Raw genomic sequence first — 26,471 nt, forward strand, 5'->3', positions numbered from 1 at the left:
TGAATTTAATGGTAAAAATTTCTAAGCTCGGCAAGCCTTAGAAAAGCCAGAATGAGTATTTTGAAAACGAGCATTTGTATTCCAATATGGCTGACAGGTAGGTATTGTGGCGTATCAATGACAAAACTGACGCGTAAAATGTAAACAAACTGCATGCTTCCAAATGAAGCAATTCCTTTACATATCGATCGATTTTACTATTTCCTTCATAGATAGTGGCCGTTTAATGTCTATATAATATAGATTGATGGATTACGAGTCTACGACCTCATACCTATCTTCATAACGGGCCAGTGACCCCTGATATAAGCCCTTGGTGGATGAATGACCTCTAACCTTTTCCAGTACCTACAGGTCACACACATTCGACCTATCCCCGAAGATCGCTGACCATAGGTGTCACTTCAACTTGAGCTCTCACATCTCCTAAGTCAGGTCTGACCTGAACTGAGATGAATGACGCGTCACGGGCCGCTGACCTCCGTTATGTGGGTCATTGACCTTTGACGTACCCAGAAAGGAATCACTCACCTGACATGTTAAAAGGACCAGTGACCTCTGATTTGTCTGAACTCTCGCCCGTGTGCGGTGTGCGGATGAAGGGGCCGGAGGTACGTTGGAACCCCGCCCGCCGCCGTTCGGGCCCCTGATGGAGTTAGAGCTTCGCGGAAAAACAAGTGTATTGCGAGCGTTACGAGTTATCTTAGGATAACCAGTTTTAGTCCTGGGTTAGTGACCTCAGTTGACCTCGTATGACCTGCACACCAATATGACCTGCTTTCACATACGTCACAGACATTTTACCATAAAGATGACTGAGTCGTTTTCATCTCATTGTCGCTTTGTAGGTCACACCATTTATTGATGAACCAAGTTAGATAACCCGACGACTTCACGTGAGGATCCATAGTAACATGTCACAATCGTCATTAAGCAGCCTCGCCTCGGCAAACACTGACGAATAGAAAACACTCGGCAGTCCCCACGCCTCCGCCAGTGATAATAAAGCCTACAAAACGTTAACTGGTCAACTCCGAGCAGTCGCGCAGCACTAGTCAATCAATGAGTACATTGCGACGCCGTCAACATGGGCGGGTCCCGTGGTGGACAGTGACAAGTCGTGCTTAGCTACGATACGTAACATAAGATACGGCCGCGCCCGTACAGATCACCCGTGCCGTACGGCCCCAAACACGACCAAACACTGGCGGCGGTACACGGGCTCGCTCGGACCGCTCCAGTCGCTGCTGGGTGACTGAAGACACTTCAAGCTGAGCTCAACACATCAGAGATCCCACCTGAGCGTCCGGCGGCGACGGCGAGGTGCCGTCTCACCGGGCTGGCCAGTAGACTGAGGCAGCTGGCGCACGGCAACGGACCGTGCTCATATTGCGCCGGCACTACGCCGATGGCACCTCGCATTTCGCAACACGAGCTGATTAACAGCTCCGTCCGATACTCGAGCACCTTGCGGCTGTCGCGGTAGCGTTTGAACGCATTAAATGGGTTCATGTCCGTCTGTTGTTGTTGTTGTTGTTGTTGTTGTTGTTGTTGTTGTTGTTGTTGTCTCCCTCCAGCCCTAGGGCGTATCCTGCCGGCTCTGGAGGGGGACGAAGGCGGCCCCCAGGGCCGCCACTGCGTCGATGCTGCGCAGGTCCTCGTGGGTCGGGTGTATAGTTCCGAGCACTCGGAACCGGCAGTTGCACCAGGGCGGGACACCGCATCAGCACGTGGGCTGAGGTGTCTGCTTCCTCACGACAGAGCCCGCACCGGCAGTTGGCGATACCAGCCGTCGGGCCAGGCCGCTATGGTCCTCGCACGCGCCAGCCTTGCCGCTGCTCTCTGGATCGTTCTGGTGTCCAGTGGTGTGTGTCTGAGTTCTGGTCCAGGGCGGAGGCCTCCCCCGCCAGGGTGTCTGCCCTCTCATTTCCAGGAAGGCCGCAATGCGAGGGGACCCACTGGAGGTGAATGGGTCGTCCCGATGAGGCCAGGGAGCGCAGGGCTCTCCAGATCCCGACTCCGAGCGATGTCGACTGCGCCGCTGGTCCCTCGCGGAGCCGCGCGAGTGCCGCCATGGAGTCGGTCAAGAAGATGATCGACATGATGAGGCGGACAGTGACACCCCGCAACACGTCCTGCTGCGCTGCCCGTGCCTCTGCGGGGCCCGCCTCCTCGCCATGGGCAACATTTACGGACGCTCCACCGACTTCAGACGGGACGACGTGGTGGCGGCCTTGGCCGCCGGCTTTCGGTCCTTCCAGAGCCGAACGACTACGCCCCGGTGACGGGCCGAGGGGAATACAACAACAACAAAAGATGATCGCGTCCTCCAAGTGTGCCGGGTTGTTGACTAGGTGGTTGGCAGCTCTTTGGGGTGCGATCATCTCCGCTCTGTAGCTAGAGCAGAGGCGGCCGGCGGCGACGCGGAGCGTCTGTCACCTCGCCGTCCGGCCTCTTGATGAAAGCACCCGCTCCTCCGTCGGTGATGCCTCCGGATGCCGATCCGTCGGTCCAGCACCACGTGGCGCACTGCGGGAGCGATGCCAGGTGGTGTGTCGCGGTGGTGTGTCTTTGCTGGGCTGATGCTGCTGGTGTTAGCGCCGCACCGATATCTAGCCGGAAGTTGATCGGACCTGTTGAGGCCCATGGAGGCTCTCGCAGGGGGAGTAGCGGCTCGATGGGGGGGGGGGGGGGAGCGACCCCGATCGCCGCCAGGACCTCTCCTCCCACTTGTCGCCATCCCGTTGTCCTCAGTCTGCTGGGTGGGTTGCTGGACGCCACGACACGGAGCGGACCTCCCTCAGACAGGGCGAGGGCCTTCGCCAGGAGTCGCGCCGCCAGGACTTGGCGGCGTTCCACCACCGGGGCGAGGCCAGCCTCCGCCATGACAGCGTGTGAGGGAGTCGATAGCGGGCACCCGGTGATCACTCGCGCCGATGCACGCATCTCCCCATTCGGGCACCAACCACCAGAGCGCGCAGACTGTGATCCGGTGGTAGTCAATCTTCACTGCTCATCATCCATGGGTCGTGAGGAGCAGCGATGTTTCCCTGCGAATAAAAAATACAACACTTATCACTCTCTATTTTTGAGAAGTTCCACAGCCACCACACGAAGTCACCACACAGAAGGCGGGTTCGTCCCTAAAGCATCTCTTCTTTACCACTCATGTGGGACTCCAGGGCAGCGTTGGTTGTCACAGTGCTGGAGAGAAGCTGACGCCACAGAGGGGCGAGAGGCATCACGCTGCATCACACTTCCCAACAGACAGGCGGGTCAGAGGCTACTGAGATCCGCGTCGTCGGACTGGAAGGCATGGTGCAAGCAGACTGAGCACCATGCAACAAAAAGAACAGAAAAACACGATAGCAAAATACACTTCAAAACGCATTTTCGTCTATAACAGCGTTCGCGCGTCGTTTCACCTTGAGTTTGTTGCCGTAAATGATGACGTGGTTGAACTCGACCGGCTGGCTCTGCTGTGTGCCGGCCACACCCTGGTTGGGCAGGTTGGAGCCGGCGCCGCCGACGAGCGCGGCCGACGCGGCGGCTGTGGGCGCCGCGGACGGCGGCGGCTGGTTGTACGAGTGGTGCGCGGTGACGTGGTGGCCCCCGACGCCGGCCGCCGCCGCACAGCGTGCGACAGGATGTTGTTGCCTGTTGGTGCCATACCTGCTCCTGTGGCAAGCAACAGAATCATAGCGTCAGCAGGGGCGCATGTGATCAACAACGCTGGATATTCGCATATTATTTCAACAGGCAAAGAAAAAAAAAACAGCACAGGAGAAGAATGAATAGCAACCATAGCAGCCCTTTCCCTGACGTCCACACGCATGTAGTTGGATTCACCCTATCTGAAGGGTCAGGCCGCCAGCTCACCTTGGTAGGCGGCTGGTGACTCGGTTTGGGCGGCGCGCTGGGCGCCGTCGGCAGCGGCGGTGGCGGTGGCTGCTGCTGCTGGGGCTGCGGCGGCGGCGTCGGTACCACTGTGTCCGAATAGGTCTGGAAGTCGCCAGTGGGCGTGTACACCGCGCTGTGGTCACCTAGCCCGGCGCCATCATCGAGACGTGTAGGTACTGCCGGCGAGAGCATGCCAATTAGCGTCATGATGGTTGTATGAGCAGTGGCGAAACGAAGCTTAAGTAATGAACAATACGGGGTCAGTTAATCAGGCCATAAGAAACTCAGCAGAACTAGAATTTGCATTTCCCTACAAGATACAAAAACAAAACAGCTTTAAAACACAATTTTCATCAAAAGTCACTACAGACAGGTACACAAAACTACCATTAAATCGAACATCTCAACAAAACTCAGTTTAGATGACTATATTGCGCTAAAAAATGACTATATTAGATTGACTATACAGAGAGAAACGGGAGTCAGACACTCGACAGGGGACAGCGGCGGCTGCAGGACAGGGAACGGCGGCGCTCGCCGCTTGGTCAAATTAAACGTGCTCAAAATTGCGTAAGGTGACGTTCGTTTTTGCAGACGATACAAAAAGCAAATAAGTAACTGAGAATATGTAAGAGCAAGAACGGCATAAGTATGACATAAGACAGCGGCCCAGCTTTAACTTACTTTTGCGCCTTGAACTCCTTCATGATATCGAGAAAGTCGTTGTGGACCTGTGGGTTGTTCTGGAACTTGGACTTGACCTGGTCCTGGTAGGAGAGCACGTCCTCCACCTTGAGTCGGTGGTAGCTGGGCTGAACGGCGCCGGCATCGGCGGCGGCGGCGGCAGCTTCCTGTCGCTGTCGGCACCCATCACCGCAGGGCAGGGCAGGGCAGTCAGGCTGCGGTCATATTCGGCTGGTGGGCGACCAGCCGAATATGGTCGTCTGCCTGACAGGAGCGGTACATACAGGTCGGAAGCGGTTAGAGGAGAAGACAGCGTCAGGTAGGGCGGTTGGGCGGACGAGGGTCGCTCGAACAGTGCAGGATTCATGTTTCGGCTTTATCCGAATAAGCCATCGGTTCCGCAATTTGGCCAAAAAAGCTGCAGACAGAATGCATGAATATCCAGACATTCACCGGATCAACCAGTTACATATCTGAGTCTGCTTCAACACTCAAGCAAAGCCGCATATCCCACAGCATTACGAAATAAGCATGAGTGTGGGATTGGGGCCCAGACCAACTAGGGACCACGTCCGATCCTTCAGTCTTGGGCGGGACTCTTTTCAGCGCGCTGACACTGTGGAGTAGCCGAGTCGGCCGCCGGGACTCACCTGGGGCGCAGAGGAGTGCGGCACCGGCCCAGCGGCGGTAGAGGCCGGTTCTTCGCTGGCGCCGGCAGAGTACTGCAACGAGCCACCGCCGCATTATTTCTTCACCTATGCTGGTTCTACATGATGCCGTCTACGGCGCCGTCAGCCGCGCCAGGCTCGGCTGGGCGGCCAGACTGGGCGACGAGAAGGGGCGGCTCGGCGGGAGAGCGGCGCACCGGCGGCACCACGCAAACCACGGCTGACGAACCGTCACTACTCTCCGGCGACTCCTGGCGCTTCATCACATGCTCGACACGGCACAGGAACTGCGGGCACACGGACACGTACCGACCACACGTCAGCCGTCCGGCGCCGCCGCTCTACCGACCACAGACACCTGACAGGAGCTACTGACAAGGAGCTCAGGAGCCAGGGCAGGGCAGGGCAGGGCAGGGCAGGGCAGGGCAGTGAGAGGCAGTGAGACGCAGTGAGAGGCGGTGAGAGGCAGTGAGCAAAGGAAGGCAGTCAGAGGCAGTGAGAGGCGGTGAGCGGCAGTCAGTGAGCAGAGACAGGCAGTCAGAGGCAGGACAGGAGGCAGTGAGAGGCGGTGAGAGGCTGTGACATGCAGTGAGAGGCGGCGAGAGGCGGCGAGAGACAGTGAGAGGCGGTGAGAGGAAGTGAGAGGCAATGAGAGACAGTCAGTGAGCAGAGGCAGGCAGTCAGAAGCAGGGCAGGAGGCAGTGAGACGCAGTGAGAGGCGGTGAGAGGCAGTGAGCAAAGGAAGGCAGTCAGAGGCGTTGAGAGGCAGTCAGTGAGCAGAGACAGGCAGTCAGAGGAGGTGAGAGGCTGTGACATGCAATGAGAGGCGGCGAGAGGCAGTGAGAGACAGTGAGAGGCGGTGAGAGGCAGTGAGAGGCAATGAGAGACAGTCAGTGAGCAGAGGCAGGCAGTCAGAAGCAGGGCAGGAGGCAGTGAGACGCAGTGAGAGGCGGTGAGAGGCAGTGAGCAAAGGAAGGCAGTCAGAGGCAGTGAGAGGCGGTGAGAGGCAGTCAGTGAGCAGAGGCAGGCAGTCAGAGGCAGGAACGGAGGCAGTGAGAGGCGGTGAGAGGCAGTGAGAGGCGGTGAGAGGCAGTGAGAGGCGGTGAGAGGCAGTAGAGGCGATGAGAGGCAGTCAGTGAGCAGAGGTAGGCAGTCAGACGCAGGGCACAAGACATTGAGAGGCAGTGAGAGGCGGCGAGAGGCAGTGACATGCAGTGAGAGGCGGTGAGAGGCAGTGAGAAGCGGTAAGAGGCAGTGAGAGGCGTCGAGAGGCGGTGAGAGGCGGCGAGAGGCGGTGAGAGGAAGTCAGTGAGCAGAGGCAGGCAGTCAGAGGCAGGGAAGGAGGCAGTGAGAGGCGGCGAGAGGCAGAGAAAGGCGGCGAGAGGCGGTGAGAGGCAATGGCATGCAGTGAGAGGCAGTGAGAGGAAGTTAGAGGCAGTGAGAGGCGGTAAGAGGCAGTGAGAGGCAGTAGAGGCGATGAGAGGCAGTCAGTGAGCAGAGGCAGGCAGTCAGAGGCAGGGCAGGAGGCAGTGAGAGGCAGTGAGAGGCGGTGAGAGGCAGTGAGAGGCGGTGAGAGGCGTTGAGAGGCAGTGAGAGGTAGTCCGTGAGCAGAGGAAGGCAGTGAGAGGCGGTAAGAGGCGGTGAGAGGCAGTGAGAGGCGGTAGAGGCGATGAGAGGCAGTCAGTGAGCAGAGGTAGCCAGTCAGACGCAGGGCAGAAGGCATTGAGAGGCAGTGAGAGGCGGCGAGAGGCAGTGACATGCAGTGAGAGGCAGTGAGAGGCGGTGAGAGGCAGTGAGAGGCAGTGAGAGGCAGTAGAGGCGATGAGAGGCAGTCAGTGAGCAGAGGTAGCCAGTCAGACGCAGGGCAGAAGGCATTGAGAGGCAGTGAGAGGCGGCGAGAGGCAGTGACATGCAGTGAGAGGCAGTGAGAGGCGGTGAGAGGCAGTGAGAGGCGGTGAGAGGCGGTGAGAGGAAGTCAGTGAGCAGAGGCAGGCAGTCAGAGGCAGGGAAGGAGGCAGTGAGAGGCGGCGAGAGGCAGAGAAACGCCGCGAGAGGCGGCGAGAGGCAGTGACATGCAGTGAGAGGCAGTGAGAGGCGGTGAGAGGCAGTGAGAGGCGGTGAGAGGCAGTCAGTGAGCAGAGGCAGGCAGTCAGAGGCAGGGCAAGAGGCAGTGAGAGGCGGCGAGAGGCAGAGAAAGGCCGCGAGAGGCGGTGAGAGGTAATGACATGCAGTGAGAGGCAGTGAGAGGAAGTTAGAGGCAGTGAGAGGCGGTAAGAGGCAGTGAGAGGCAGTAGAGGCGATGAGAGGCAGTCAGTGAGCAGAGGCAGGCAGTCAGAGGCAGGGCAGGAGGCAGTGAGAGGCGATGAGAGGCAGTGAGAGGCGGTGAGAGGCGTTGAGAGGCAGTGAGAGGTGGTGAGAGGCAGTCCGTGAGCGCAGTCCGTGAGCAGAGGAAGGCAGTGAGAGGCGGTGAGAAGCAGTGAGAGGCGGTAGAGGCGATGAGAGGCAGTCAGTGAGCAGAGGTAGGCAGTCAGAGGCAGGGCAGGAGGCAGTGAGAGGCGGTGAGAGGCAGTGAGAGGCGGTTAGAGGCGGCAAGAGGTGGTGAGAGGCAGTGACATGCAGTGAGAGGTAGTGAGAGGCGGTGAGAGGCAGTGAGAGGTAGTCAGCGAGCAAAGGAAGGCAGTCAGAAGCAGTGAGAGGCAGTAGAGGCGGTGAGAGGCAGTCAGTGAGCAGAGGCAGGCAGTCAGAGGCAAGGCAGGAGGTAGTGAGAGGCAGTGAGAGGCGGCGAGAGGTGGTGAGAGGCAGTGACATGCAGTGAGAGGCAATGAGAGGCGGTGAGAGGCGGTGAGAGGCTGTGACATGCAGTGAGAGGCAGCGAGAGGCAGTGAGAGGCGGTGAGAGGAAGTCAGTGCAGAGGCAGGCAGTCAGAGGCAGGGAAGGAGGCAGTGAGAAGAGGTGAGAGGCAGTGAGACGCGGGGAGAGGCAGAGAGAGGCGGCGAGAAGGGGTGAGAGGCAATGACATGCAGTCATGAGAGGCAGTGAGAGGAAGTTAGAGGCAATGAAAGGCAGTAAGAGGCAGTAAAGGCGGTGAGAGGCAGTCAGTGAGCAGAGGCAGGCAGTCAGAGGCAGGGCACGAGGCAGTGAGAGGCAGTGAGAGGCAGTGAGAGGCGGCGAGAGGTGGTGAGAGGTAGTGACATGCAGTGAGAGGCGGTGAGAGGCGGTGAGAAGCAGTGAGAGGCGGTGAGAGGTAGTAGAGGCGGTGAGAGGCAGTCAGTGAGCAGAGGCAGGCAGTCAGAGGCAGGGCAGGAGGCAGTGAGAGGCAGTGAGAGGCGGTGAGAGGCAGTGAGAGGTGGTGAGAGGCAGTCCGTGAGCAGAGGAAGGCAGTGAGAGGCGGCGAGAGGCGGTGAGAGGCAGTGAGAGGCAGTAGAGGCGATGAGAGGCAGTCAGTGAGCAGAGGTAGGCAGTCAGAGGCAGGGCAGGAGGCAGTGAGAGGCAGTGAGAGGTGCTGAGAGGCAGTGAGAGGCGGCGAGAGGTGGTGAGAGGCAGTGACATGCAGTGAGAGGCGGTGAGAGGCAGTGAGAGACAATGAGAGGCGGTGAGAGGCGGTGGAAGGCGCTGAGAGGCTGTGACATGCAGTGAGAGGCGGCAAGAGGCAGTGAGAGGAAGTCATTGAGCAGAGGCAGGCAGTCAGAGGCAGGGAAGGAGGCAGTGAGAAGAGGTGAGAGGCAGTGAGAGGCAGAGAGAGGCGGCGAGAGGCGGTGAGAGACAGTGACATGCACTGAGAGGCAGTGAGAGGAAGTTAGAGGCAATGAGAGGCGGTGAGAGGTAGTGAGAGGCGGTGAGAGGCAGTCAGTGAGCAGAGGCAGGCAGTCAGAGGCAGGGCAGGAGGCAGTGAGAGGCGGTGAGAGGCGGCGAGAGGTGGTGGGAGGTAGTGACATGCAGTGAGAGGCAGTGAGAGGCGGTGAGAAGCAGTGAGAGGCAGTGAAAGGTGGTGAGTGGCTATGAGAGGCGGTGAGGGGCGGTGAGAGGCGGTGAGAGGGGTCAGTGAGCAGAGGCAGGTAGTCAGAGGCAGGGAAGGAGGCAGTGAGAAGAGGTGAGAGGCATTGAGAGGCATTGAGAGGCGGCGAGAGGCGGCGAGAGGCGGTGAGAGGCAGTGACATGCAGTGAGAGGCAGTGAGAGGAAGTTAGAGGCAATGAGAGGCAGTGAGAGGCGGTGAGAGGCGGTGAGAGGCGGCGAGAGGCAGTGAGAGGAAGTCAGTGCAGAGGCAGGCAGTCAGAGGCAGGGAAGGAGGCAGTGAGAAGAGGTGAGAGGCAGTGAGACGCGGCGAGAGGCAGAGAGAGGCGGCGAGAAGGGGTGAGAGGCAATGACATGCAGTGAGAGGCAGTGAGAGGAAGTTAGAAGGCAATGAGAGGCAGTGAGAGGCAGTAAAGGCGGTGAGAGGCAGTCAGTGAGCAGAGGCAGGCAGTCAGAGGCAGGGCAGGAGGCAGTGAGAGGCAGTGAGAGGCGGCGAGAGGCGGTGAGAGGCAGTGACATGCAGTGAGAGGCAGTGAGAGGAAGTTAGAGGCAATGAGAGGCAGTGAGAGGCGGTGAGAGGCGGTGAGAGGCGGCGAGAGGCAGTGAGAGGAAGTCAGTGCAGGGGCAGGCAGTCAGAGGCAGGGAAGGAGGCAGTGAGAAGAGGTGAGAGGCAGTGAGACGCGGCGAGAGGCAGAGAGAGGCGGCGAGAAGGGGTGAGAGGCAATGACATGCAGTGAGAGGCAGTGAGAGGAAGTTAGAAGGCAATGAGAGGCAGTGAGAGGCAGTAAAGGCGGTGAGAGGCAGTCAGTGAGCAGAGGCAGGCAGTCAGAGGCAGGGCAGGAGGCAGTGAGAGGCAGTGAGAGGCAGTGAGAGGCGGCGAGAGGTGGTGAGAGGTAGTGACATGCAGTGAGAGGCGGTGAGAGGCAGTGAGAAGCAGTGAGAGGCGGTGTGAGGCAGTAGAGGCGGTGAGAGGCAGTCAGTGAGCAGAGGCAGGCAGTCATAGGCAGGGCAGGAGGCAGTGAGAGGCAGTGAGAGGCGGTGAGAGGCAGTGAGAGGTGGTGAGAGGCAGTCCGTGAGCAGAGGAAGGCAGTGAGAGGCGGCGAGAGGCGGTGAGAGGCAGTGAGAGGCAGTAGAGGCGATGAGAGGCAGTAGAGGCGATGAGAGGCAGTCAGTGAGCAGAGGTAGGCAGTCAGAGGCAGGGCAGGAGGCAGTGAGAGGCAGGGAGAGGTGGTGAGAGGCAGTGAGAGGCGGCGAGAGGTGGTGAGAGGCAGTGACATGCATTGAGAGGCGGTGAAAGGCAGTGAGAGACAATGAGAGGCGGTGAGAGGCGGTGAGAGGCGGTGGAAGGCGCTGAGAGGCTGTGACATGCAGTGAGAGGCGGCGAGAGGCAGTGAGAGGCGGTGAGAGGAAGTCATTGAGCAGAGGCAGGCAGTCAGAGGCAGGGGAAGCAGTGAGAGGCAGTGAGAGGCGGCGAGAGGCAGTGACATGCAGTGAGAGGCAGTGAGAGGAAGTTAGAGGCAATGAGAGGCGGTGAGAGGTAGTGAGAGGCAGTAGAGGCGGTGAGAGGCAGTCAGTGAGCAGAGGCAGGCAGTCAGAGGCAGGGCAGGAGGCAGTGAGAGGCGGTGAGAGGCGGTGAGTGGCGGCGAGAGGTGGTGGGAGGTAGTGACATGCAGTGAGAGGCAGTGAGAGGCGGTGAGAAGCAGTGAGAGGCAGTGAGAGGTGGTGAGTGGCGATGAGAGGCGGTGAGGGGCGGTGAGAGGCGGTGAGAGGAAGTCAGTGAGCAGAGGCAGGTAGTCAGAGGCAGGGAAGGAGGCAGTGAGAAGAGGTGAGAGGCATTGAGAGGCGGCGAGAGGCAGTGAGAGGCAGTGACATGCAGTGAGAGGCAGTGAGAGGAAGTTAGAGGCAATGAGAGGCAGTGAGAGGCAGTGAGAGGCGGTGAGAGGCAGTGAGAGGCGGTGAGAGGCAGTAGAGGCAGTCAGTGAGCAGAGGCAGGCAGTCAGAGGCAGGGCAGGAGGAAGTGAGAGGCGGTGAGAGCCGGTGGGAGGCAGTGAGAGGCAGTCAGTGAGCAGAGGAAGGCAGGGGTTACATAACACCTGGAGTTACAGCATCCATATGAAAAACTCATACAAAAATTATGTGTGAATCAAGATTATTTGACAAAAGCTGCTCATCTTTATCAACTAGGTACCTACTTTGCGGGCTGGTACAGTTTGTTATATGTCACATCACCCTAGGCCCTCTTAAAGCTAGTTAGGCCAGGTGAGGTCGCAACATTTTCCGCAAGGCCATTCCAGATGACGATGAGAATACATTGGGTGGAGAAAGGTCGGTCGCGCGATCTCGGCGGGGTCCAATCAGCTGACAACGTACCGAGCGCGCCAACTACGCCGCCTGCTACAAACCGCCGAAACTTGAGGCGTGGAAACGCGGCGTCGGTGGAAAACTGTGACGATGTGGGTGTGGTGAGTGGTAAGGCAGCCTCTGAGGAATCAAAAACTCAAGATAACGGAGGTAAGCCCGAGACAGATGAGTCTTTAAATGATTCTGAGTCCTCTCCAGGTGCTTCAGCCACCAAGAAGGTGGGTAAACTAGGGGAAAGTGCTTATAGGCCATTCGGATCCGGAGCTAGCACGTCCACATCCATTTCAAGATCTTCTAGTGACTCAGGGAGTGAGACAGCATACTGCAGGGGTGGCCCCAAGAAACATACATGTGGAAACCTAGTCAAGTACGGAGACAAGGGCGTAAAATGTGACAGGTGTGGATTGTGGTTCCATGCAGGCTGCCAGGGCATCTCGGATGGGGCCCTGAAAGCACTGGACAGCTTCAAGGAAGAACTGGCATGGCTGTGTGACCTATGCAAAGTCATTGTCCATGATAAAGGTCAGGGGCAACCTGCTACTCCCTCCCTGACCAAGCTTGAAAACCGAGTCGAAGAAATAGGAGAGACTATCCGTACTCACATGAAAGTGATAGTTCAGTCCCTAAAGGGTCAAGAAAAGACCATGAGTGACAATGCCAAGCTGGTTGAAAGATGTGTCAAAGAGGAGCTGAAACAGAAGGCAAGTTATGCTGATATGGTTAAGGGTTCATGTGAGAGTGTCGTTAAAGAGGTCACCACCAGGATCAGTACTCTTCCCAAACAGTCTGACTCCTCAAACCCTTCTGCCCAGGATATCTCAAAAGTCTTTGACAACTTCCTTGATAAAGAAAAGAGAAAGTTAAATGTTGTTGTTCACAACCTTCCGGAGACTGAGGCTGAGACGCTTAGTGAGCGTTCCCGGGGCGACCAACAAAAGTTCCAGGGTTTAGTCAGGGACTGCTTTAGACTCAATATCCACACTTCCCGATCATTCCGGGCAGGTAAGAAAACGGAAGACAAGCCACGTCTCCTCATCCTCACGCTAGAGAATGTTGAAACAAAGCTGGAGGTCCTGAAGATGGCTCCACTGTTGCGGAACCACCCCGAGTGGAAGAACATCTTCATTACCCCAGATCTCTCCAGAAAGGAAAGAGAAGAGGGAAAGAAGTTGAGAGAGGAACTCATGGCACGCAGGCAGTCAGGGGAGACAAACCTTGTGATCAGGAAAGGGAAGATCGTGATGGCCACCGCCACCCAGATGCGTCAGCCCGTGGAGCACCCAGCAAGGATAGTTGATGGAAGAAGTGCAGCACCAGATAACACTACAGTTCAAGTTGAAAATGCCTGTCCCAGACCTCACAACAGTGCCACTCAAATGTCTGCTGCAGCGAGAGCTGTGAACCAAGATTGACTAAATCCCGGCCAAGAACGGATGAGGTCCCACAGGCCTAGATCAGCAGAAACGGCACTTAAAATTCTTTACACCAACACCGATCAGTTTCTTAACAAACGAGACCAACTCTGCATGATGATAGCCAATGATGAACCAGATGTTATTGTTCTGAATGAGGTCATACCGAAAGCACAGCGACTTCCCATTGACCCTGCGCTTCTTTCAATAGCTGGTTTCAACATGTATGTTAATTTCGATCTCATGGAAGCTGATCTTGGTGCCAGTGGGACAAGGGGGATATGTATCCTGATTAACAGCAAGCTGCACTCAAATGAGTGTTTGTACCAGGGCAACACTTTCAGGGAACAACTCTGGTTGAGAGTGAAATTAAAAAGCTCTGATCAGCTCATCATCGGATGTATATACCGCTCACCATCAAGTGATCCTCATCAAAGTATTGAGCAGCTCAGCAAGCTGTTGATGGATGTGACCAACAGCAAGCCCTCGCACCTCCTCATAGTAGGTGATTTTAATATCCCGCACATTAACTGGGATCTGAAAAGTTCTCAGGAACCGCTTTCACATGTATCTCACTCATTCCTGGAGATGGTGGACGACTGTTATCTCACCCAGCACGTCAAGGAACCGACAAGGTACAGGGAAGGTCAGCTCCCCAGCCTGCTTGACCTTGTCCTTACTAATGAGGAAGGCATGGTGAGGGATATGAGATACCTAGCACCCCTTGGCAACAGTGACCATGTGGTCTTGAGATTTGTTTTGACCTGCTACACCATTCGCAAGCTACCTCAGGATGGGAAGCTCAACTTTGCTAAAGGGAACTACGACCAGATGCGAGTCCTCCTTTCTGAGGTCAATTGGACTGCCATGCATGATAGGAACGTGCAAGGTGCCTATGACTTCTTCAAGGAGACTCTGCAGAGGGTTGTGGACATTACAGTGCCCAAAATGAAACTGAATGGGAAGAAGAGAAACTTGTACATGAACCGACGTGCATTGAAACTAAGGCGCAAAAAGGAAGAACTATGGGGGATATACAAGCAGTCTAAAGACCCCATCGACTTTGCTCGCTTCAGCCGCTGCAAGAACGAACTGCGGGCCCTTACTAGGAGCCTGCGGAGGGAGTTCGAGAGGAAGCTCATCGTTGAGGCAAAAGCTGACCCAAAGTGCTTTTGGAGATATGCTAACTCGAGGCTCAAGACTAAGAGGGGGGTTGAAGACCTGCAGGATGACAAGGGAGCACTGATCAGCGATGACCGTGGAAAAGCTCAGCTCCTCAACGATTACTTCACATCAGTCTTCACATCTGAGGACCTCTCCACTGTTCCTCCGCCATTCCCTGTCGCCAATGGGTGCAGCCTACAGTCAGTCTGTATCACCGAGGACATCGTGAAAAGTAAGCTGAAGGGGCTCAAGACATCAAGCTCACCCGGCCCTGACAACACTCATCCGAGAGTACTGAAGGAAGGAGCCGAGTTCTTGGCCAAACCGCTGGCCATCATCTTCTCGAAGTCCCTGGATAACACCTGCCTGCCAAATGACTGGACTCTCGGGACCATCGTGCCCATATTCAAGAAGGGAAACCGGCAACTGCCAAGAAACTACCGGCCAGTCAGTCTCACTGCCATTCCGTGTAAAATCCTCGAATCAATCATAAAGGACGAGCTCATGGAACATCTGTCGGCGGGTGACTTGCTGGCTTCAGGGCAGCATGGGTTCAGGTCCAGAAGATCGTGCAACACTCAGCTTCTAGAGGTCATCAACGAATGGAGCCTGATCATTGAGCAAGGCGATCCCATTGACACTCTGTACATGGACTTCCAGAAAGCCTTCGACTCCGTCCCACACGAGCGCCTACTAAGCAAGCTCCAGAGTTACGGTGTGACGGGTAAATTGCTGAACTGGGTGAGGGCATTCCTGACTGGTCGTCAGCAGCAAGTTGTTGTTGGTGGACAGGCTTCTGCATGGGCCCCTGTCTCCAGTGGAGTTCCCCAAGGCTCCGTGCTGGGTCCTACACTCTTCATCCTGTTTATCAATGACCTCCCTGAAGCAGTACAGAGTTCTGTGAAGCTGTTTGCGGACGATACGAAGATTTACATCAACGTGTCATCTATCTCTGGGCCCATCCAGCTCCAGAAGGACCTCGACGCAGCCACCACTTGGTCCGACACCTGGCAGATGCCATTCAACGCGGCAAAGTGCAGCTCTCTCCATATTGGGTCCAGCAATGGTCGACATGTGTACAACATGAAAGGAACCGCTCTTAAGCAGTCCGACTCGGAAAAGGACCTGGGCGTACATGTTGATTCAGCTCTGAAATTTCGTGAGCAAGCTGCCTCGGCCGCTTCGAAGGGCAACCAAGTGCTGGCACTGATCAGGAGATCCTTCGAAAACATCGATTCAGAGTCTCTCCCGCGCCTCTACAAGACCCTCGTGCGTCCTCATCTGGAGTACGGAAATGTCATCTGGGGCCCTTTCAACAGAGCTGACCAAAAGCTGCTGGAAAGAGTGCAGAGACGGGCCACAAAGCTCGTCCAAAACATCAAGGATCTGCCATATCCACAGCGCCTCTGCCACCTGAAACTCCCCAGCCTTTACTACCGGAGACGCCGAGGGGACATGATAACCATCTACCAACTGATGAACGGAGGACTTGACGTCGTTCCTGATCAGTTCTTCTCGCTGGCGAACAACACCACTACCAGAGGACACCCACTGAAGCTCAAGAAGCCGCAGGCCACCTCCAGAGTCCGAAGGAACACCCTGGCAGTCCGAGCAGTCAACGATTGGAACTCGCTCCCCTTGCACGTTGTCCTCTCGTCCTCCACCAACCAGTTCAAGGCCCGCCTCGATAACCACTGGAAAGACATCTTCTACATCATCCCTGATTAAGTTCGTGCTTGTCCTCACATGCCCGCGAGCTCGGTGAGATCGGGACCTCTCAGGCCAAGTGGCCTTCAAAATTCCCGCTATCGGTAAGGTAAGGTAAGGTAAGGAAAGATTGTAGACGAACATCTGGTGTAGCATGTGGCACGCATACCTTGTGACAATAGCCTTGATTACAGTTCCAAAATTGGATTGTCTGCACATAGGAGCCTTCCTGCAACTGAATACAGAGGGGTGTTCGCGGGCACCGTTAACTGCTGAGTTCACTGTGTGTGGTATGTACAGCAAGCTTAGGGGTAGGGGAAGGGTAACCGGTTCTGATGTCACAGCTGCATGCCATGCGGTGGACGGCCTGTGGCTAGTCCCGACCGACCACAGCGGTTGCTGTGTGCAGTGACGGAAGAATGGCTTAGGGACGCAGTGGGCGGAGCTTAGAGCTTGTGTATGGTCCGACTGCACACAGGGCCCGTGAACAGCCCTCAGATAGGTCATAGGTATGCATAGGTTTCAAAAGTACCTATAATAATCAGCTAGCATAAAAACTCATTCTAAGAATTGTGGCTGATAACCCTGATTATGAAGCCACGCCCATTCCATGGATCACACACATCATATCACCTTCACCTTAACTTACACAACACGGCATGTTATATCAATATGTTATATGTATATACCTACACTCAAGGCCCTTATATACCCCTACCCAAGATTCTTACCCTTACCTACACCATGGAACCCATGGGCCTACACTACAAAATAAAATGAATATGGCGCGCTGCCTATTTACACGCGTCAATTATGTCATTGATGCGTCACAATACCTACCTGTCAGCCATATTGGAAAACAAATGCTCGTTTTTCTAAATACTCATTCTGGCTTTTCTAAGGCTTGCCGAGCTTAGAAATTTTTACCATTAAGTTCAGAAGACAAAGTTGAGGGGTAATTTGAGTTTTAACAAAAATTGAAGGGGTCCGCTCTCAAATGACCTTGACCTTTGACCCCTAATATCTCAGCCCCCAGAGCTTGCCGAACTTAGATAATTTAGGATATTAATAAGAGTGTCTAGATGCATCAGCTCACAAAATTTCATTAAAATCTGAGGGGTCCGCTGTAAAAGGGTCACGTGACCTCCACGTGGCTGCAAACTTTGACCTGACCTAACTTCCAGGTCAGGGCTTGCCGGGCTTAGATTTTATGCCCATCGTGCTCAGCATGTCAACTTGCATCTGTGTGCAAATTTTGAGGTAATTCTGAGGGGTCCGCCCTCAATGACCTTGAACTTTGACCCCTAATATCTCAGCCCCCAGGGCTTGCCGAGCTTAGATAATTTTATTCTGTGATGACCAGGTCATGTTAAGTGGCTGGTGTAAATTTGGTGAGATTCTGAGGGGTCCGTTTTTATCATTTTTTCCATCGAATATGAATCTGGAATCTGAATTTGAATTTGAAGCTAAGTATATAAACGTCTCTAGACGGCAGAAATGTCGCAGAAGTGAATGAGAGTCTGTCGTGTGTAGTGCGTGTGTGATAGTTAGGACGGAAGTTGCTGGGATTCTTGTTCGAATTTCGCCCCTCTAAAAAAAACTTTAAAATATATTGTGCTACCACCCTGACTTCTACAATGAGTGATTCCTCGCCTAACACCCAGAACATAGCAGATTATTTGGCACAATTAATTAAAGACAGAAAACAAATAACTGCTTTCCCAAGCGTCTTTTTGCACGTTGAAAGGCTTCTGGATGAAGGTGAGTTTTTCAATGTGTAAAACTGTATATGCTAGAGGAATGAATAATGATGTTCTTTGTTAATAGATGCCCGGGGCTAGCTTATATAGGTGGCAGCTTATATACAAACAATGTGATACATCACTCATCAGTAATACCTACATTCCATTTTCCATGATTGTGATGATGCATGCATCTGGCAGATAAATGTGAACTTTGAATACATTTTCAATAATGCTGCGCTGACGATTGTTTCAGAAATTGCCAAGATTCGTGGCAGCCTGTTCCAAATATCGGGAAATGCCAAGCCTGAGGCATTACCTGAACCACAGGGAACTGTGGTCAACCTCACAGAGAAGGTCTACGTTCCAGTACGGGAACACCCAGATGTGAGTACTAAAAGTGAGATCCAAATGTGACTGCCACATCTCTTCTTTCCAACTTGAACTCATTTCTTTAGCCTTTTATCATATGTATAGATAGGTATGGTGAAATATTGCAGCTTTCTTTAAATGTACTGCCCATACTTTTGCTATTTTTAAAATAGAAACTCTGCAGGAATGATGGTCATTTTGACTGCTTGCTATGTACGTTCACACAATTCAAAATGTAATTTACACAATTGGGAACAGTTTGAATGAATTGAGCCAAGTTGACAATGGGGCTCATTTGAGGTACGGCTTGGGCTGTATGGGCAGATGTTCCATTTATTGTTGAAAGAATGGCTATTTTTTAAAACTATTCCAGTACTATGAATAGTTTTGATTACCACATATGCAGCCATTTCTGAAGATATAGGACAACACATCAAAGGGTCATCTTTAGGGTCAGCTCCGTATGCTTAGGACCCAGCCCGTCTCGAGATCGAGGCTTCGTCATTTCGTCGTCATCATCCCCCCTCACTGGGTGCTGTATTTGCGGCGTTTGTCCGCAGCAGCGGCAGCTCCTGGTATTCCTGCCTCAGTGGTGGGTCCCGCACCCCGCACTCCTCTGTAGACGCCCCAGCTCTGAGGGCCGGTTCGGTGGCGGCACGGCTCATTGCCGCTTCCGCCGGCCCGGTTCTGAGGGCTCGCTCAGCAGTGCCCTGGCGGCCGCCGTGACGCGGCCACACAGCTGACTCGGCGCGCTGCGGAGCGGATGCCGCTCGGGCGGTTGAGTCCCAACCCGCCGGCTGCTGCTGCGGCTCGCCACCTACCCCGGCCAGGCGCAGTGTTTGGTGTACAGCCCACCGCTAAAGTAATGTAGGGTTTTACCAATCTCAACGGTTGGCTTTGACTGGCGATTGTTTAATGCGGAGTGATCGAAAAGAAGATGTCAAAAGCTAAAGTTGCAGCTGCAAGGGTGACGATACATACAGGGTGATCCAAAAAATTTGGAACCCCTAACTTAAAATGTCTATAAGTCCAAAAGTATTCACTTTATTGACAAATTGCGAACACCATTAGAAAGAGCATTAAATTCTCTATAAAATCACGTCAAATTGGTGCATGTATGTTGTAAAGCATTGGCACACTATTAGTTTTTGGAATGAGCGTCAGAAAACTGAGTGAAACGAAATCGCCAAATGTTACAATGCGCTGAAATCCGTTAGCACTCTATCTGTTGTCTTTTTGCGAATAACACCACATCCAAATTCAATTTTATTACATAAAAGTTTACACAGAAGCACACAGTAGAACAGATACACGCGTCCTAACTCCTAGCTTCCGCTGTTCATCTCAGCATGTGCTCAACGCAAGCTCCGTGGGCCGTCACGCAGGCCTGCAGTTGCTTGGGGACAGCTCCGACTGCGCGGGCCAGCAGTCTCTGGGACAACTGGTCCCAGCCAGTCACAGCAGGCCGTCAGCCTTTCCTTTCCTTACAATAGCACGTGAATGCGCTATTTTTATTTATGAACCTCCAACAAGCGACATGTTCAGAACAGCAAACCGTCAATCACTGATTTGCGCATGATGTTCGAAACCGTTTCACTGAGTTTCGTGACACAAATTTTATAGGCATATGTCTAGGGCAATATTAAGAGTAATAATTAATTTCAATCAACTTGGTTTTATAGAGAATTGAACGCTCTTTCTAATGGTGTTTGCAATTTGTCAATTAAGTGAAAATTTTCTGACATACAGACATTTTAAGTTAGGGGTTCCAATTTTTTTGGATCACCCTGTATAAGCTACTAGTACTACTACTAGTACTAGGATTGACTATTAAGTAATGGAAGTGCCTTAAGCAATTAAACGTTTTTGCACGTGCACATGTTTTTTTTGGTGTCATTTCATGCGCCGATGTTTTTTCTATCCAATGGTGAAGACCACATTTCCTTAGCTACTTTTTGCTCCAAGCTATCGTCGTTTTCCCAAGAGACCACCCGAACCTGCGGCGCACCATGAAAAAGGAGTCTGGCAATGGCCAAAATCGCGCGCCAAGCGCCAGCGCGAGGTCATCAGAGCTTATTGGCTTATTGTTATGGCTACACAATGGACAATTTCTATATTTTCATCAAAACAATACACATTGGCACGATAAATGACAGCATACACTACTCCACATAATCGCCTTCAAGCATCACACACCATTCCAGCCTCGTCTTGACCCACTCCTGGAACGCCGCCAGAAGACTGATCGGCGCTTTCTTTCTCAAACCGATGAAACCACCGACATATCGTCTGTGGGGAGGCTGCGTCGCTCCATACACTTAGAAAAGAAATTTTCTGATCTTGGTAGGCCTTTTCCCTACAACAAACTGAGCTCTAATGACCTTGCACTCGGCGCTGGCGCGCGGCTTTGGCCATTGCCAGGTGGTGCGCCACAGGTTCGGGTGGTCTCTTGGGAAAACGACGATAGCTTATAGCAAAAAGTAGCTAGGGACATGTGGTCTTCACCATTGGATAGGAAAAAGATCGGCGCATGAAATGACACCTAAATAATGTGTGCACGTGCAAACCCGTTCAATTGCTTCAGGCACTTCCATTACTTAATAGTCAACCCTAGTACATTCAAAGTTTCATTGTAGTCTGGCTAATCGTTCCTAAGCTTCAGAAGCAGAACATACCCATGACTGAAACCCCACATTACTTCTGCTGTGGACTGTACATTGTCGGCGGGCCGGCTGGCGAGGATGGGCGTTTTGCCGCGCCCGTTGCTGCGATAGGTACTGATCGCCTACCGTGCATTCAGTGTGACGGTCTGTTGCGGTCCGCAGTGACCCACTGTGGTCTGCGGTGGCCATGTGTGGTCCGTTATGGTCCACTGTGGTCCTTCATGGTCCGCTGGTCGGAGATGGCCAGGTGGCTGGGCTGTGGTCCGCTGTGATACGTCATCTAATTGCAGTGACTGGAAGCACCGCCTCAGCGATGATACGGCGGCTGGGCTCTCTCCTCGCTAGGCCGTGATGCTGTAATGGGAATACTCTCTATACGAATATCTTTTACAGATGGTTTGGATATTCTTGGATTCGCCGGCTGAACGAAAGTCAACATTTTAAGAGCCAACCGTTGTCCCTGTTCATTGACCATCAGTCAGCCTCCATTTCTTATTCCCTGCATGGTCGTCACCTGGCCCCCATCCCCCGACCACCTCTCGTTCTCGGACTCTGTGCCCTATGTCGGCCAGAGACCCCCGGAGGTGCCTCCGATGACGTCACCGACCTACGTCACCGGGGCGGCCGCAGACGGCCCCTGTTGCCGCTGCGGAGGACAGAAATAGTCGCCGGCTTCCGCGCGCTGGGAGCTGCTGCGCGTGCCCGTACGGGGGACCATCAAAGCGTCCAAAACCGCAGCATCCAAAGTACGCAACATCCAAAACCGCAGCGTCCAAAGTACGCAACGTCCAAAATACGTCCAAAATCGGGTATATAGGGAGCATTCACAACGTCCAAAACCGAAACATCCAAAACCGCAACATCCAAAACGTATCATCCAAAAAACGCAACATCCTAGGACGCATCATCCAAAGAACGCAACATCCAAAGTACGCAACATCCAAAGTACGCAACATCCAAAACCGTTAGGTTAGGTTAGGTTAGGCTAGGTTAGGTTAGGTTAGGTTTCCTTATCCCCGGTAGGCATAAATCAGTAGGTTAGGTTAGGTTAGGTTAGGTTAGGTTGGGTTTCCTTATCCCCGGTAGGCAAAAACAGTAGGTTAGGTTAGGTTAGGTTAGGTTGGGTTAGGGATAGGCAAAAATCAGTAGGTTAGGTTAGGTTAGGTTAGGTTAGGTTAGGTTGGTTTTGGATGTTGCGTGCCTTGGATGTCGTGGTCTTGGACGTTGTGGTTTTGGAGATTACGTACTTTAGGTGTTGCGTTTTTTGGATGATACGTTTTTGGACGTTGCGTTTTTGGATGTTTCGGTTTTGGACTTTGTGAATGCCCCCTATAAACCCGATTTTGGACGTATTTTGGACGTTGCGTACTTTGGACGCTGCGGTTTTGGATGTTGCGTACTTTGGATGCTGCGGTTTTGGACGCTTTGATACGGACCCGCCCGTACCTAGTCCGTACTCCCGAGGCGGCAGCTTTAGTGGGCTAGAACCAGTGAACGCACTTCCCCTCTGAATGATCTGTGAAGGAATGCTTTTTCTTTTCTTCTTGTTAATTGAAAGCATTGAAGATTGTTTTATTACTTTGGCTATTTGGGGCGCATCTTTAATGTTTACTCTACATAGTCCTAGCCCGGCTGCATAGTGTGTTATTTCGTCATCATTCTCCCTTTTCGTTCTGTGAAGTCAGCATCATTTAACGTCGACCTTCAATCGAAATGTCACTCCCAAACTCAAGATAAACCTCTAATTATAAACCGTCGGCCACCTCCTCCCTACCCTTGACCCGTGGGCTATTGAAAATTGCATTAACGTCATCATCAGTGAAATCTTTCGGATTAGTTACTACCAAAATATCCACCCATATATCTGTTGTTTGCCATTCATCAGCTGACCCAGTATTCATTTACTGAATGTTTCTGTTTTATATCTCTGTTCCTCCGAGCGAATCACGATCGCTCGTGTACGAGTTTGTGGCGTCACACACGCTCTCTGTCACCTCGCCTCTGCCGCCCAGCTCGTCCGCTTCGTCTCCGTTCGTAGACGGATCGTCTTCGTTCGAAGACGGATCGTCTCCGTCCGCGTTGGACGTTTTCGGCCCATTGCTGAGGCATGCGTCATGGTCCTGGGATCGGTGGCGGATGTCAGATGTCAGCTCTGAATGACAGGCTGACAGCGGGAGGGGCTTTGAGATCATAGGCGTTTTTGAAGCGTTTTTACACCTTGTGAAGAGAGCTTCGGCGTTGGAATAAGACTGAAAAGAGCTCTTTTGAATATTTTTCTTGAATTCCTTTTGAATCTTGCAGGGTCAATTGATGCCGATGGCATGTGGTCAGTCTACATAAGCGTTTTGTGTTGTCTTACCTGCCTCCAAAACGACGATAATTGATAAACTGGTTGCATCTGTGTTATGCGTCACAACATTCTGATCCTCGTAAGAGCAAGCATGTCGACCTAGTACAAATCTGACGAAACTCTCAAGCTCTTACATAATCTCAGGAATCTTGTCCACCTGAAACCTGGAATTATACTGTTTGCTTTGGATGCTAAGGACGCTAAGGCGTCACTTCATCAACCTGTAGTAGCTTTTGATGCGCCGCCCAACCCCTCTGCCCGGCCCGTGCCTTCCAACTTGTCACCAGGCATAGGGTCGGGAGAGGGAACACTGGTCTGTTCATAGGTTGACAATCGCCGATTCGAGCGGAAACAGCCGTTGTCAGGTGGTCCCGAACCGCCTAATAATGGGGCCATTCAGCCTGGGGCGCCTGAGGGATTGACTGGGGTTATTTATACCGTGAATGGAGCCTGTGCGGTGCGGCCGCCACCCTCCCTGAACAGGTGCACCCCGTCGGCCGGTCGGCGCACCGCCGCGCCGGTCGGGGAGCCGGGAGGGTGAGCGACTGGACAGGTGCCGGCCGCCGCACGTGGGCAGCTCGCCGTGCGCTCACTCAGCTGACGGGTGCGCACAGCGCGGCGAGCCAGCCCCTGCTGGCAGCGGTGTCTACGCTGCACATCCACAGCCGACTGGACGGTACAGTCAAGCGGGGACGTGCTTATGCCGATGGGGAATATGCATATGACTCCTGATGCATAACGCGGGTGAATATTTGCACGCTGAAAGTGGCTACGTGATTGTTGCACCTCACCGATCAATTCAGCCAATCCGCATGCCTGAATTCGGCGTAGTTTGGACGCTGCGGGTCATTGTGTAGCACAGGTGGCCCGGCGCCCTGCCCCCTCACGGCCGGCCGGCTGGCGGCCCCGCGGCGGGCCGGGCCTTATGCGGCGGCCGATGGTCGCGTGCGGTCCGTACCGCCGGCGAGGGCGGACCATTCGGACAGTGGCGAAACTCGCCTTGGAATGTGCCGATGGAACACTCCGGCTGTGGCGGTGGATGGCTGACTGATCGCAGCCGTACGATGCCGATGCCAGTTCTGATGCCGACTGTGGTGTGAGGGGGAGGGGGAGGGGGTGAATTTTTGCGGTTTTGTCGTGGCGCTTCGCCCTTCGGCATGTTACAGGAAAACTGGCGCGTTCCGATCGGGCGAGCGCGCGGGCACTGCTGGAACAGCGAGGCTGAGCCGCTGAAGGTGAACGTTCATGTGAGGTGGCTTTGGACTGGCCTGTTATTATGATGTAGGTCTATGTAGTATTCGCTACAGCGACAGATGTATAATTTCTGATGGTTTTAAACCAAAATTTGAGCATTTCTTTGCAGGAATCATGATGAATGCGTTAAGGCCTATCACTGTTTAATTTAAAACATGACTGGGAAACCTGCCAAGGACAGATTCTGCCTTGATTTGACAGAGTAACAGGTGCACAATGCACATACCAGCGCGTAGCGTGCTAAGTTATGCTAATTGTTCGTCGGCATTCTCGACTTTCCGCCACTGCCGATTGCTGAATATGTAGCTACTCGGCGAACCTTACGACACTCCCGCTGATTTGCAGTAGCACCGGACGCCAGAACAACGCGACCACCCGTACAGCTTTTATGCGTCCATCGGTTCACTTTCCGTCCTCCGTCCACCCACTATCCATCCACCACCCGTCCATCAACCATCCACCGTCCGTCCATCAACCATCCACCATCCGTCCACCCTCCGTCCACTAAACGTCCACCCTCCACCCATCCGTCCGTCCACCCTCCGCGCCTGACGCTACACCTCAGCTCGCTCCCTGTGTCGGCTCTACCTAGACACCTCACACCGGAGCTCTAAAAATACCGGCCCCGACTCCCCTGTGTACGGCCTGCGTGGCGGCGCCCGCTCCCTCGCCCCGCGCGCCGCCGGGTCCCTCCAGCACGTCGGCACCTCGCGTGTTTATGGACTCCCCCTCCCCCCTCCCCGTCGGGCACGTCCGGCACGTCTTGTGCACTATGGGTTTTGGCGAGGATGTGAATCTGTGTTCCTTGGGCATTGGTATGGGCGAACTATTAGGTAGTCGGTATTTCCTCCTTTTCTGACTCCTTTCCTGTACTGTGGAGTCTGGATGGTTATTTCTTGCCCATTTGTATTTGTTGTATGTTGTATAGCTTCTCACGTTTCTCCAGTGTCCATTCTCTTCATTCCATCGTCCGTTTCCCTTCCGATGTCTTCTCCTCTCCTCCGCCGTTCTGCTGCCTCTGACAACTCACCCGTCACGGTCTCTCCACCCGTAGCCAGTACCTGACGCCTCCTCCATACTCACCCATCTCCGTCACTTCGGCTCGCACCGGTGCGGCGTGGGTCGGGGACGCGGCGACTCGTCCCACGCGCCTCCCACACACTCGGTGACCTGCTGACCTCAGTGACCCGTGTGGGAGACCTCTGGGTCGGCTAGATCCGGCCGCCGGAACGTGCGGAACGCAGGTTCGCGCTTTCAAGGCGGTTTTAGGAAAAATTGAAACCGCTAATAGTTTTATTTTCTAGGCAAAATGCAACTTGAAACGAGGATACTCTTCTAAGTGATTGATGATATTGTTGCTGGATTTGTTCTAGAGATGCCACTTTTGAACCCGCGAACCCGCTTTCTGCGGGTTTTCAAAACCCGCAGGGTTTTTGGCGGGTTTGAGAAGCAAAACTTGTCGTGTGGCGGGTATTTGGCGGTCAGACTTAAGAACCTATAATTTTTATTTTTTGATTTTTTTTAGATGCAAAACACAATGCCAAGTGCATTTGCTCAGGTTAACAATACAATATTCATCAAAACAACTTTTAAAACAGAACCAAATATAAAAATCTATCAAGAAAGCACATTTCAAATGCAAAACTGAAAACAACCAGCAATAGCATCCACAGTCTAGCAATGACCAAACCAGGGTACAAGCAACAAACTACAAAGCATAAATAAATGCTGATGAAAACATTCCATAAAACATAAAAGAACCTGAAGGCAAACTTATAGGAAGCTGAACTGAAGTCTATGTGCAGTGTGCACTAGATATACATTATGGAAGAACCCAGAAGAGATGTTGAAAATCAGAGCAAATGCCACATGTTACTTTATTTGCGTCTGGTCGGCATAAAAAGAGCTATCAGCTAAACAAAATTTGATGCAAATTCACTGATTACCTATCCTACTCTATGTTCTGTTCCACCCTATATTACGAAAATAACACACCAATTACCCTTACAAAAAATCAAAATATTGACTGGCATGCGGCCCAAACATAACGCAATACAATACTGGCGCACTTCCGACATTCTGACAAGGATTGGCATTTGACTGCGTCAATTTTGGTCTCTGATGCGAAGGAAAGCTGTCATTGATGACGCAATAATTTTACAATCAATTTTTCTGTCTTGGT

General features: G+C 53.5%; 1 protein-coding gene and 1 long non-coding RNA gene across 13 annotated transcripts in view; one reads left to right on the forward strand and one right to left on the reverse strand.

Moving 5' to 3' along the window:
* Positions 1 to 841: 841 nt before the first annotated feature.
* Positions 842 to 16,712, reverse strand: LOC122391132. Of its 6 annotated transcripts, XR_006258287.1 has the most exons (7): positions 16,640 to 16,712; positions 16,078 to 16,143; positions 5,235 to 5,539; positions 4,585 to 4,757; positions 3,880 to 4,076; positions 3,426 to 3,678; positions 842 to 3,050 (listed from the first exon to the last, which is right to left on the reverse strand). It is a non-coding gene; the product is annotated as an uncharacterized LOC122391132 (long non-coding RNA). The 6 variants fall into 6 exon arrangements; XR_006258284.1 differs by lacking the exon at positions 16,078 to 16,143 and having other exon boundaries at positions 16,640 to 16,711; XR_006258288.1 differs by lacking the exon at positions 16,078 to 16,143 and having other exon boundaries at positions 16,646 to 16,692.
* A 679-nt stretch (positions 16,713 to 17,391) lies between these two features.
* LOC122391134 (protein held out wings-like) overlaps positions 17,392 to 26,471 on the forward strand; it is a 37,732-nt gene continuing 28,652 nt past the window's right edge. For all 7 annotated transcript variants that reach the window (XM_043384804.1, XM_043384805.1, XM_043384800.1 and 4 more), the window contains exons 1-2: positions 17,392 to 17,669; positions 17,907 to 18,037. In XM_043384804.1, the coding sequence (XP_043240739.1) occupies positions 17,546 to 17,669; positions 17,907 to 18,037 (255 nt within the window). In that variant the 5' untranslated portion in view covers positions 17,392 to 17,545. The remainder of the gene's footprint in view (positions 17,670 to 17,906; positions 18,038 to 26,471) is intronic.

Source organism: Amphibalanus amphitrite, unplaced genomic scaffold (genome assembly GCF_019059575.1).
Source record: "Amphibalanus amphitrite isolate SeventyFive unplaced genomic scaffold, NRLGWU_Aamphi_draft 000423F_arrow, whole genome shotgun sequence".
NCBI classification, from domain to species: domain Eukaryota; kingdom Metazoa; phylum Arthropoda; class Thecostraca; order Balanomorpha; family Balanidae; genus Amphibalanus; species Amphibalanus amphitrite.